This window comes from Falco punctatus (genome assembly GCF_963210335.1).
Source record: "Falco punctatus genome assembly, chromosome: 2".
Classification (NCBI taxonomy): domain Eukaryota; kingdom Metazoa; phylum Chordata; class Aves; order Falconiformes; family Falconidae; genus Falco; species Falco punctatus.
The window spans coordinates 45,397,779-45,411,108 of record NC_137581.1 but is presented as its reverse complement, the minus strand read 5'-3'; the positions used below and the strand labels follow the sequence as shown (position 1 = coordinate 45,411,108).

General features: G+C 39.5%; 1 protein-coding gene across 5 annotated transcripts in view; it reads right to left on the bottom strand.

The window, feature by feature from the left end:
- LMO7 (LIM domain 7) overlaps positions 1–13,330 on the bottom strand; it is a 131,115-nt gene that overhangs the window by 90,336 nt on the left and 27,449 nt on the right. For all 5 annotated transcript variants that reach the window (XM_080374393.1, XM_080374388.1, XM_080374389.1 and 2 more), the window contains exons 2-3: positions 6,792–6,862; positions 3,044–3,113 (exon numbers count right to left, since the gene is read on the bottom strand). In XM_080374393.1, the coding sequence (XP_080230519.1) occupies positions 3,044–3,113; positions 6,792–6,862 (141 nt within the window). The remainder of the gene's footprint in view (positions 1–3,043; positions 3,114–6,791; positions 6,863–13,330) is intronic.

The following is a 13,330-nucleotide window of genomic DNA, read 5'->3' as shown; positions in this document are numbered from 1 at the left end:
CCCTGTTCGATTTTATGATAACTAAGGTGTCATAAAAGTAAATATGACATATATTAATAATGCATTTACTCCATTTAAAAAAAAAAAAAACAACAAAGCACCAAGCACCTCACTCTAACTCAATAAAAAAAATTATAGCACAAAATATTCCACATAAAACAGAATATTTCATTATTTACATAGGCTTTCACTTCCTATTTTACTTAAAATTTGTTTTCAAAATAACCATGAACTCAAAGAAACAATACAATGAAACCCTTCTGGAGATTCAGCTGAACATGCCTGTTGAACACTGTATTTCTGTACCGCTGAGAAAACCTGCCAAGTATTTGAAGTAAACACAACGCATACACACTTACGTGGTAGTCAAATATATTAACTCTCTAGAGAACAGAATGAAACCTGAGCAAATTCCTAGAAGGGAAAAAAAACACAAAGGAAAAAAAGAAACAAGATGCCTTTGAAACCATTTGTTTCCTTCTGATAATCAGACTGCCACAAAACTGTCAAAAATATGGGAGGTTTGCTTCCTTTTAATCAGAAAAGCCAGGAGACAAATGCTAGCTGCCCAACGATGAATGGATAAAATGTTTTGGAAATGGACTTGAGGACATGAGTCTAGAGGACTGCGAAGAGAAGCTGTAGAAAGAACATGATCAAGAGATGTTCGGATTACAGGATTTGCAAGACACAAATTCAAGTTGCAGCATTTGTTTATCCTTTAGGAAAAAAAAAATTTAAAAAAGGTCATCTCTTGAAGTCAAAACTTCCATCAGGTTTAAAGAAAAAAAAAGTCCCCCTAACAACTGTAATTTCTAAATCTTAAAAGTTTGGTGGGGAGTAATTAATGCAAGACTGAAAGACATGGAAATCCGAAGTGAGAGCCACAGAAGTATATATATGAAGCCACAGAAAACACTGTGGGATAAGCAACTTACAAGCCATGAAAATATTTCTAGAACACGGCAAGCAAGCCTTCTGGCTAATTCCTTAGCAAGCTCTTTCCACCTCTAAACCCTACAGTTCATCAGCCACAGTATCCTGAGCCTATCAGGTATCAATGCATGCTTTTCCATAAATGCAAAACCCCACCGTTTTCAGTTTGAGTTTTACATGCTGGGATGAAATCTGGGCTCTTCAAACCCGGCGTCACTGAGCACATTCAAGTCTGGGAAAACACATCTCCCCTCCCTCCACTGCCATCGTAAGCACCATCTTCTGGAACCCTCCCATTACGGTCCTCATAATAACAATCTTCTGAAACTGAAGTATTTTATGTAAAACCTTTTCCATGGGTTAATACAAAACATTATCTCACTCAGTAACTATTCTGAAGTGGTATTTTAACAATACCACTGGATGATCTTGGTTTACGAGAATCATTCACCTTTCCTCCCCTTTATTTTTGAAGACTTGTAGGAACTAGAAACAACTTGAAGGAACAATTATACACTACAAGAAAGATACCAGCTAAACATCTAATGAATAACCTGAATTTTTGCATCTGGAAACAAACAAACAAAAAAATGCATATAAACCCAACAGTTCTTACAGTTAGGATTCAGGACAACATTAAAGCCACCACAAAAATTAAATCCAGCCTATGGTTTTCTGGTTTGGATCGAATGGCTACTTCGGAGGCCATTTAGGCAATCAAACTGCTCATAGAATAACTGTTCTGTCCTCCCCAGGATGATTTTGGTTTCATTTGAATTTTTTTGAATGCCTCACGGGAAAAGAATGTGCAGCTCTCATTATTCACAAGGCTAATACCCTAAGCTTTTCTGGGACAAAGGCAACTAATACTTTCTATATTTATTTGATGTGGAAATGCGCATTCTCAGTTCGTGCAATAATATATGGCAAGTTAATTCAATCTTATGACCTCCAGCCACACTTACCTACACTTCTCTAATGAGATACATGGTTGACCAGCAAAAGCAGATGTACTGTGGGCTCATCCCACTAAAACATACAAATAAAAGTATCTAGAGATGTTTTGCATTCTACTCCTACTAAGAAATCAGGTAACATTCCCTAAAGTTGACACTGCATGTTTACCATAAAGTGGATCTTCCGTTTGTTAACAGGAATCATGCATATGTCACTGTTTATCTTGGGTTTTTAAAGATGAGACCGATAGAGTTGTTGTGACAGGACTAAATGGCCTAGATACCCTAGTACACGTGAATAGCCAAAAAGGCTTTTTTCTGGGGGGGGTGGGGGGTGGGGGTTGTTTTTGTTGTTGGGTTTTTTTTTGTTTGGTTGGGGTTTCTTTGTTTTTTTGTTTGTTTTTTGTTTTTGTTTTTTGGGGGGGGATGCAGGGAGAAGGATGAAGTAAAAAATATTTGCATTTGTTTACCCACAAAAGGGTTTCTGATGCTAAATGGCTACAAAATTTACCCTACGGTCTCTTGACAGCAACTTTGCCAAACAGCATACAGGAAATCTTTTACATTTCCTGTGAAAATGATTACATCTGTCTCCCCCCTCTCCCTCTGACAATGTGATTTACAGCCAAAACATTGGCAAATCCCTTAACTGAAGCCTGAAGAGAGATCATTGCATCAAGAGTTATTTTAATGCAACCTAAACTTTGCTGTGGGTGGGGAAAAGCAGATTCTAAAAATATTCCAGTTACACAGAACATTTCCTAGTCTGCTCATTCCCTAATAAAGGGACATCTGAAGTGGCTTGTGAATATAAAATAGGATGGTGGCCTTTAAATAAAGGGAAGTAACACTGTATAGGTTTGTGCACAGCAGCCGTCATCTGTGTTTGATATATCTGGGGATGATTAAGCTTCACAGTGACAACCTAATTAAAGGTACAGACCCAAATCACAGAACAGGTAACCTTTGTGGTCTAAGGCAACATATAAAGGGTACAATTTTAAACAGAAAGGGAAACAAAGCTAAATTTTGAAAACTTAGTAGGTTTTTGTAGCAAGACCATGTAAGAACAACAAGCAAGAAAGCTCTCATTAAAACCAAAGAGAACTTGGTGTCATACCCCAGATACTAGATTTCATGCCACCACTTACCAAGCCAGCTATTGGAGTTGACAGACGATTGATTTTCTTAACGATGCCAGGTTTGATCTTGTTAATCAAACTAGAAAGAAGACATACGATTTTGTTACATAATCAACTTTAAGCATGAGCATCAATGCTTATTAAGAAATACTTTGCATGTAGTGCTAACCTACATGACTTGAACCAAGTAAATCTGAACCTATTTTTTTTAGTACACATAAATAGCCAAAAAGGCTTCTTGGGGGGGGGGTGGGGTGGGGGGGTGGGGGGGTGGGGGGGTGGGGCGGGAATGAAGAAAAAATTATTTGAATTTGTTTACTCACAAAAGGGTATTAAGTCTTTTAAAATCAGTTTTCCAAGAAGTGACAAGTAACAACAGACCATAGAAGCAAAAATAGGCTAAGCTGCACACACACATGCACAAAAAGAGATTTCTGAGAATGACAAAGTGAGAAAAAAGTAAAGAAAGTGCCTGGGTAGGCATGGGCAGAAACGGATCAGTGTTACATGTGTGGTGATGTTGATGACACTCAAATTTCCCTTTTAAAGACTTTCTTCACATAAAAGTTCTGATACGGAAGATGGCAAAAATATATCAGAATATTAACTTTCAGAGTTCAAGGTGAAAGCATCGATATTCCTGTAAGTGTAAGAAATCATCTGAGTTTCCATAACGTTGTCAAGCCCTGTACAATGTGTGCCACAATAATTTTTGGCAAACGTGACTAACACACACAAGTAATTTTCAGTTTCGGCCAGAAGAAACTGTGCCTCATATCACTCTTACTTTATACAAAATTCCTGACTAAACTAAGAAGACAGGACAGACTAACATGTCACTGTTAAATACACAAGCCCGAACACATACCTTGTCCTTCAGTGAGGAAAAGACACAGGATTCCTTGCACCTTTATATCCAAGGTTTCAGTCACAGAGGTAGTGAAATACTGTGGTTCACCAAATTACATGCTAGACCACAGGAGCGACACAGAATGGGAACTGAGGATACCCTGCAGGCTTCACCTGCCTATATACCTTTGAGGATTTTGGACTTGCTCCCTCTTCTTGCTGCTTCTTGTCTGGCCAGACCCTTTACCCCACAAAGCATCGGCAAACTTTTGGGATCTACCCACACCAATACAGAGTCAGGACTTGGGAGTTTAAAACTCTGTGTAGGAAAAGGCATTTTTTGCTGAAGCAGCAAATGTATTTGGAAGATAAACAGAAAGAGAGTTACCTAGATACACTGGAATGGAGAATAGATTTCTATGTGCCTGCAGAAGAAATAATGGCAGCAGGTCCTGAGATTTTTCAACTGCATTAAGTTATTTAGTAAACAAAATACATTTGATGACTTTTCCATGACAAGGAAAAAGAAGTGATCTGCTGAGGTGGAATTAATAAACAAAAAGTTACCCGACATCCCACCCCCCACCCTTTTTTTTTTTTTTTTTTAATCTTCCAAACACATAGGTTTTATTTGGTTTAGCGTACTTAAGAACACGAAGTAGCATGTGATCACGAAAGCCTTAGTGATTTCTTCCTCCAATGTATACACAGGAGATCTGGTAAAATGTAAAAGGCTTTATTTTGTCAACTCAGTCAACATGTACACTTGGTCATTAAGTAAGCCAAACAAACCAACTGGACTGCTACAGGAGTATGTGGTGCAAGTGTACATCTTATCTGCTATAGTTTCAGTCAAATACACCATCTCCAGAGATAACATATCTGTGGACACTAAATTAGCCACGTCCCAGGTAAACCAAGGAAATGGGCAATGTCATGTCTGGTTTGTTTCAATTATTTAAGATCTTGCACTCTACTGACTTTTCAGCAAAGTAGACATCTGAAAACCTTTCCCATCTTGCTCTTTTCTACTTCCACAGAATTTCTATGAAATCACTTCTTGTACTTTGAGTATGTCAAATTTAAAATTATGACACAGGAAGACAGCTATATGATTTAGTGCAACATAATGAGGCATCTTGCTTTCAAGAAAGCTGCATGCCTCCTAAGGCAAGCTGCTTAGCTGAAGAAATTACAGGATGTTTTTCTTGCATATGGCTATTAAGTACAGATAAATTTAACTGATTTGCATTTGGCAGATGGAGGCTCATATTCTTTTGCCAAATAAGCATCAACAATGAAGATATCAAAGAATTAGAATATATCAGTTTACTGCCAGTTCTTAAAGACACTATTTAAAAGTTACAGCTGAACACAATACACACATCCCACTAAATACATACCTGAAGAAAGATCTTCTTATTAAAAGTATACATTATTTTTATTACCACATTTAGTCTAGTTAACATTTGATTACCTAAGTAATAAGAATACAATGTCCATCTCTACGAAATGATTCAAAATTAATCAACTCCCCATATCACAAAGAAAACTACAGAAGAAACTAGCAAGACAGAATTAATGGGCAAAGTGCCAAAACAGAAACATAAAAGGACAAGGACAGAAAAGACAGTAATATTCACAGAAGGGAAAATGCAGGGATGTTGTCTTTTGGCATTGCTTTGATTATTTTTGGTATATAGTAAAAAAAAAAAATTCAGAGAACTAAACCTTTATAAATATTTTTTGAAAGTTAGCTTGGCTGAACAGATTTAAGAGTGGTTCTGAGATTCAAGAGATTTTTTTTAAGTGTCCCAGGTAGCTCTCTAAAAAGATTTCTCTTGCACTGGCATTCTAATGACATTTACACCTGCTGTTCCTTAAAATACTAAGGGATTAGCACCACTTCCAGTCCTGAAACCTGTTCCAGTAAGTACAAAACCAATTACAGATATGTGGAAGAGACCTGACAAGTGGGTATTTTACATCTCTGACTCAGTCTAGCAACGAAACCAGACAAGTCCCATTATTGCCAAGCCTATAATATATAAGCATAAGGAAGCTTTTGGAGAAAGCACTCCAAAAAGAGCTGAGGTCAGAGTTTGCTGTTGAAAGCAATAACTAGAGTCAGTCCAGAAAGTCCTGAAACCTGGACTGCACGTGCACCTACCTGACAACATATTTCTATGTTACGCTGAGACCCAGTCCATTTACTTTAATCACCCTAAAGCATTTTTTTAATGTTTTTATAAAGTATGCCAAATGACATCCAATAGGTTCTAAGGTACCGAGATACTTGGATGTAACTGTTTGAGCAGTATTAGTAACGGACACATAAAATCAAATGCCTGCCTGTCAATTTACAATTTTGTAAAGTTCACTTCTGAAATTTAGTACCTTTTAAAAGAAAATTTATCCTAGTGTAGACTTGTCTGGTAGGACTAGGTAGCTTTCAGGATTTAAAGAAAACCAGCACACAGAGTTTACAATAATTTCTTACTAGGGAGTGGGAATAGAGGACAAAACCCCAAACATTAACAACAGTGAGTACAGGGATAAATGAGTGCTCTGATCCCAGCCATGGCCACACCACCTTGCACAGGCTGAAGAGAAAGCCCAGCGATACCATAAGCAATATAATCAATAAAACCAATCAACTGGCCAGATGATCAGCACAATCCTCTCTGTAACACACGAAGAAGTGTGTGGGACAAGCCATGGGACATGTAGGTCTATAAAGAGGATGTCTGAAAATTGTTCTTCCTTCTGACAGCAAACAACAGGTATTACAAAAATTAAATTACTTATTACAAAATACTTCTGGTACTTCAGAAAAGAATTTCAGGGGTCAGTAAGGAAAGCAGCCAACTAATGTTAACCTGAAGAACATAGGCAAGTCAATACTCACTCGCACAACAGGACTCCATTTTCTAGAGCTGCTCGAAAGTCATTGGTTCCAAAGCTTTTCCCAGTAACTGTCTATAAAAATAAGAATTGAGAGTTAATTGGACAGACACACAAAATCAGGACTAGCAAGAGCATTTAGGAAGTACTAAAAAAAGGCAACAACCAAAACCCACCAATAAACCAACAAAAACTTCTTAAGTCAAACTTTAGTTCATACTATTATTTTCTTATATTAATTTCAAAAGAAGTAAGTATTTTAAAAACAGTTCTTTATGCCCCAAAAGAAGTCAGAGGCAAGATCTTTAAGTAGTTTCCTCTAGTTTAAGTCAATCATCAGATAAATTCTTTGGGAATACTTATTATTTTCTAAAGCAATACCAGCCACATTGAAAAGCATAAAATAAATTTCAAACAGAAGAGCAAAAAAGAGGAAAAGTCTTTTATCTCCTATTTCATGTTACAGCGTGTATACTCATGATATCTGGCACAAAGTATTTTAATAGGGTGGTTTTTTTCCTGCCACTTGCACCTAAGGCAGTGTGACTAAAGAACCACCCCAGCAAGTCCGCGTTACCACGTGTACATCAATTCCCATTACTTGGCAAGCGGTCGGACTCTACTAGTGGGACTACTTTTTATATTCAGAACAAAAAGCAGTGAACAACGTCTTATAAAGGACTTAACGTACCCAATGCCAAAAGCATTGCCTACTGGTTCTCAGCAAAGTTGTTTTTCATAAAAGCTTGCTCCTGGCATTGACTCCCTCCATCTCAAATGAAACCATCAACACAGCACGCTGCTCCAGCCTAAACTCACTTGGGTGCTTCCTACTAGACCTCCACTCTGCCCATGCCCCTTGAAGGGACCAAATTTGGCAGATTTCTTCTAAGTACCCAGATGAGTAACCCACATGCAAGCCAGAAAAGGAGTCAATATTCCTAAAAGAGTCCAGAAGAAGGTTTTATCCCATTTGGGTATAGAAATCAAACGCTAGGAAGGGTATTTGAGCTTCAAGGTCACAAGGTTAAGTCACTAATTAATTACAAACCTCCCTTTGGGGATCCTGACCATCTCTGATACTGCACAGGACTTCAAGGACACAATTAAATGTGCTGTGGAACCTGTGAGCATCCAGACCAAAGCTACTGATTACCACAGTAATTAAGGAAATTAGTAGTGAAACAAATGAGCTGTGCTTGGTAAAAGAGCAAAGGAGACTGTGTAGCTCTTTAAGGATATGTTACATTATCACCCTATTATTTTTTTCCAAATTGCAAAAGGAACATATACTGACACCAGAAATCCTGCAACTTAAGTAACCAGTTTTAATGTAGGTTACCTTTTAATTCAAAAGCTGTAACTTCAGTCTCCCTATTGAGGACAAAGCTAGATGTTATTAAACTCTCCTTTCGGGTTTAAGGTTTTCTAGGATTTAACAATAATATGAGAGAGTTAAATGATGGCACACTCAAGGGAAGGAAAATTTTGAAATTCAGGGAAAGAAGAAAGAAAATCCTCAACTTTTAATAAAACCAAAGGATGACAGGATGACAAACTGGGAGAACTGCATTTTATACAGTATTCCTATAACAACAGTCTGTTCTTACAAGAAAGCAGATTTTGCATCTTAGTAATATAATTTTCAAGAATCATTTAAAAACTCAGCATCTGAAAATTACCTTTATCTCAAATAAAATACGGTCTTTTGCTTCCAAATTTGTATATTCAGTGATAATAATTTTGAGGAAACTAGCTAATGTAACGTAAAAGCACTGAAAGTTTAAATATAAATATTTGTGTTCCCTAGGTAATAGGGAATATGGGTTATAAATTAAGCCCTTCATTCTTCAAGCTAGAAACTTGAAGCGTGCATGTCATACAGCAGAACTGTACTGCAACAGAGGCTGTAGGACAGGGGTCTAGCTTTCTGGTTATGTTTCAAGTGCCCATTTTAAGAGTCCAAAAGTTGTTCTCATTCTGGAGTTGTCACTGACATCTACAGGACTACACAGTCCAAATGTCTGGGTTTATGTAGACAGTTTACTGATGTTTCCTTCACCTAGAGTTGGGCCCATCCCAAACCTGCAATGTCTTATATATCCATCTACAACCTTCATGCTGTAAGTCCTTTAAAACAAAAAAATCCTAGAACTGCAGCATTTAAATAAGATCAGTCCACAAAAATTATTCTCAAAAAGTCAAGGAGCATGTGTCACCAAAGACACATTAAACTTCAGCATAGCCCCTCCAGAACACAGGAGTGCCACGCCGCAGGGGATGGTCATGTTTTTGTGGCATATCTTGTGGTCTTTTCCACAAAAAAAACCCAACACCTGCCTCCAAAACGGAGTGCAGAACATTTTTGACTGCCACAAAGTCTTCAGGCACATGACCTCAGATAATTAGAACATTCTTGAACAACAAGAATCCAACTTCAGTACAAGGTTGTAAATGCTACTATTAGACTCGCAGACCTCTTAAAATTACATTAGAAGGTATTACCTGGAAGCGTTTTGACCGAGTTATTTGCAGAGCCACTGTGGCAATCAGCACTGATTTGATATAAAGGATGGAGCTCTCCGACCAATCATGTGATCCACAGATTTTGACGACTACGTGGTTTGTTGACATTAAAAGAAAAGCGTTGGTACTGCCAAGCTAGGTTTCATTAATATTGGCTTTTAAAGGACAACTAATAATTAAGTAATTAAGAGGTATTCTCAAGTAACAATTTAACACCAGTGGCTTGAAACTGAAATGTTTTCCAAGTTGCACAACAGCTTGAATTTGTTGATGTCACAAAAATAAGTGCTCCATTTTTAAACCTTTCATACAGCGACAGAGGACTTTTCTCAGCACAGACTGTCATCCAGCTCACACCCACTGCAAGGCATCAAGCTCAGCTCTAACTATTATAGCCTACAGAGGAACTACGTATCATTAACAAAAATGGAAAGCCAAGGACTGGCTCAGAGTTCCCTGACTTTTAAGAACCCAAGTAAGATGAAGTGAATCCCACCCCGAGATATTACATCTTCAAACAATGTCTACGATTTGTGAGTCACTGTTTATTCATGAAAACTGGTTATACTGGGTGTGGTACTCTTATGTAACAGGCATAATTGATTTTGGACAATTTTTGAACCACTTAGGCCTTGTGAGCCACCAAATAATAAAGGAAATATCTTGCAAAAGCAATTTTTATCCATGTTTGAACAACATAACTCTTCAGGTTATGTCTCTCTTCTCTCCTTCATTCAGCTGAATGTATTCTGCTTCTTTCTCTGCTTTTTTGACAGAAAAAGAGCAGTGACATAATTAAAGGCTGTATCATGAAATCACATATAATTGCTGCTATAAAAGAGTCTGATTTTATTTTTGTAAGACAGCGTCCCCTAATACTTTGGTAACTTGCAATTGCCAGGTTCAAGCAATTTACTTCAAACAGTATGCAAATCAAGTCTTTACTTAAATTTAGACATTTTAAAATTGCTTACACATACACAGAGGGCTGGTTTCATTTCAGGTTTACCGTGATTCCTGCAGGAGGCAAATCAAGAAGAAATAACCAAAGATCAACTGTTCTGAAGATGGAATGACATCAAAATCATGTTGGAATGAACAAACAGCACGTGGCAGAAGAATATGCTAATTATATGCCTCAGTATCAAAATTAACACCGAATACATGGCTTTGGCTTGTCCTACTAGAGGCCAAATATAGCTGATGAGAATAGGCCTTCCTTGCCTTAAAAAGCTATTCAAAGTTGAAGGCTCTTCAGTGTTAATAAAAAATACTAAAGGAGTTTATGTCAAGTTGCTTTCATAGTTTACACAAGTTTGAATGGCTTTAGCAATAACGCAGCTCTACTGCAGTTCAGCAAATGTTTTCGAGTGGGTTGGTTTCCCATACATACCACCACATGCAACTCAAAGTGCAAGGGACTGGCACGTTTCTCCATTTAACTTTGTTGTGGTGGAAACACAAAGCTAGACTCTCCCCATCTAATACAGGACTCGTACCACATACACAGGCATGCTGGCTAACCAATTCTCCACTACAAGAGTATTAGCTGCTCAGAAGGAAGGAGGCAGCTCTGCATCATGCCCAGCCAGGGACCTGAACAATGCCTTGCTGCAGTGGAGCCAGGTACTCGGCGCCCAGCCAGCTCTACAGTTCACACTGGCCAGCCCCGCTCTCTCCACCTCACTCAGAGCTCCTCTACTACTGTCCCATGTGGACTGCACCATCTCCAACCACACAAGGACGCTGTGCACCTATTTGAGAGAAATGCTAACTGCATCCACGTGAAGCACACAGCTCCCTGATGTAGGGTCGTAGGTTAGGGATGGAAGATTCAAGAAAGGTACTGAACCGTGCATAACAGCAGCAGCCTTCATGCAGGCTCATGCAAGGATCTCATGGGGTAAGCCATTCATCAGATGGCAACCTCAAGGATACTACACCGCTTTATGAACTTCAGATCCCCAGCTCAGCCTGCAGCAAGAAAAGCCAAGTTTATCACGCTGCAGAGAGGACTTGAGCAGTCCTGTGCTGTAGGGAACCGGGACACTATGAATCTGATGCTGAGGTACCACCCCACTACAGAATTTCAGCTATGCCTGCTGGTTTCTGTCACAGTGCCGGCCTCGGCAGATCACCTCACACACATATCACTGTCTGAATTACTACCTTGCTAGTGGCCTGTTCTTCCCCCTACCCATTACCAAAAATCTGGATCAGACCACATAGCAAATGGCTCCATCCTTACATAATCCCAGCATTACATATCTCCGTTTACAGCACTTGTTTGGCTCTAACCGCCCTCACCCAACACACCCTTCTAGAACGTACTGTTACTGTATGATGCACAGGGAGATATCAGGCTACACCCACAGCCAACAAGCAAACATTCAAGCAGCTCCCAGCACCCTGGCACCTGTACGGGTTGGCAGGGCCTGGAAGTAGATTCACGACATGTTTCCATATGGTATTTTAAGCCCACTGCATTTTATATACAGTTGTCAGTAACATGCTTAACCTCAGTAACGTGCTTAATCTCATCTTGATTGATTTTATCTTTTAGGGTCTGTCGTGAAGGAAGACCAACACACAAACAAAAAAAGGTAGCACAAAAGCAGTAGGGATTTTTCCCTTTCCTGTGTTCCTGTAGGAACTGGTGGTTCTTCTAGACTGTGACAATGACAAGGCAGCTGCTCTGTGGGACACTTCAGAGGCATTACCCAAAGTCCTGCCTCCCCCTTTCATGGCTATCTGTAGTCCTGTTTAAATCCAATGCAGGATATGAGCTTGTCCTTGAACGGCTTAAGCGGTAGCTGTCAAAAACACTGCCATTGTGCTTTGAGGTGAGGAGCTGTGGGTGCTCGGCCTCTGCAGACTCCCTGCCCAGTTCTCTCCCCTACACACTGGTTCTTCCTCTCTGGATTTCTTTCTTAAAAAAAACAAACCAAACTTGCCACAGTTTGCTCTAGTAGTCAACTGATTTATCCAAATCCCTCCCAAAGGGCAGATGGTAGGAACCACGTTCAGAGGGTTGCTGCACACAATCCTCAACACACAAGCGACAAGAACCAGCTGGTCAGGCAGAAAGCCTCTGGCACTGCAGCACACAGCCCGACCACAGTGATTACCAGATTTCTCAAGGTCAAGCAGTAGAAAAAGAGTGTCTTATTTTTGAGGCAAGCAAGATCTGTCTCCCTGACTTTTGGGCCCCAGGAAGATGAACAGAAAGATCGAGCATTCATATCTTCCACTCAGGGGAGAACACTGCTGGCATTCCGCCTCTGGCAGCAGAGACGACGCCAGGTCCAAAGCGGCCAAAGTCAGAGGGAACCATGTTGCTATCTCCCCTTCTGATCACAACTAACATGGTCCAACAAACTCCTGAGACATCAACAAGTGCTCAAGCAGCTGGTACCCACACAGGCTTTCCCAGCCAGCTGTCCGACAATGGGCTTACAACACTGCCCAGCCCGACAGCTTCACAGGAGTCAAGAGCAAGGCCTGGATTTCTACAGAAGGAAGCTCCTCATTTCAAGTCCTCACACCTCATTGCTAAAATCCATGACATGAACAACTTCACTGAGGAAAAGAGCTGGGGTGGCTGGAAATAACAAGAAAAATATCTACCAAAAAAGATCTGCTGTATAATCTAACTGTACAGCAAAAGTAAGAAGGCTGGAGCAGATACATATTTTGTCCAGCATAAGTGATCAGTGGCAAATGGGAATGCTCCCCCTTCTACCCATAACAACATCCGTAACACTAATGTTTTTCAGTGGAGTAACTCCTGCTCTATTGCTCAACGCAAAGCCATACTCTCCCGTTTACCATATACCCCAAATCCCTGGGCATCATCTTATTCCAGAGGATGTGGAAATTTTTCAGCCTTCGGCCAAAACTGCTTTTGATAACCATTTCCTTTTATAAATGTCTGTTCTGGTTTGTTGATTACTGAAAAAGTCTTACTGTTATTTTCTATCATCAACATAATGATGGGGTCTTATTGTGGTATGCCTT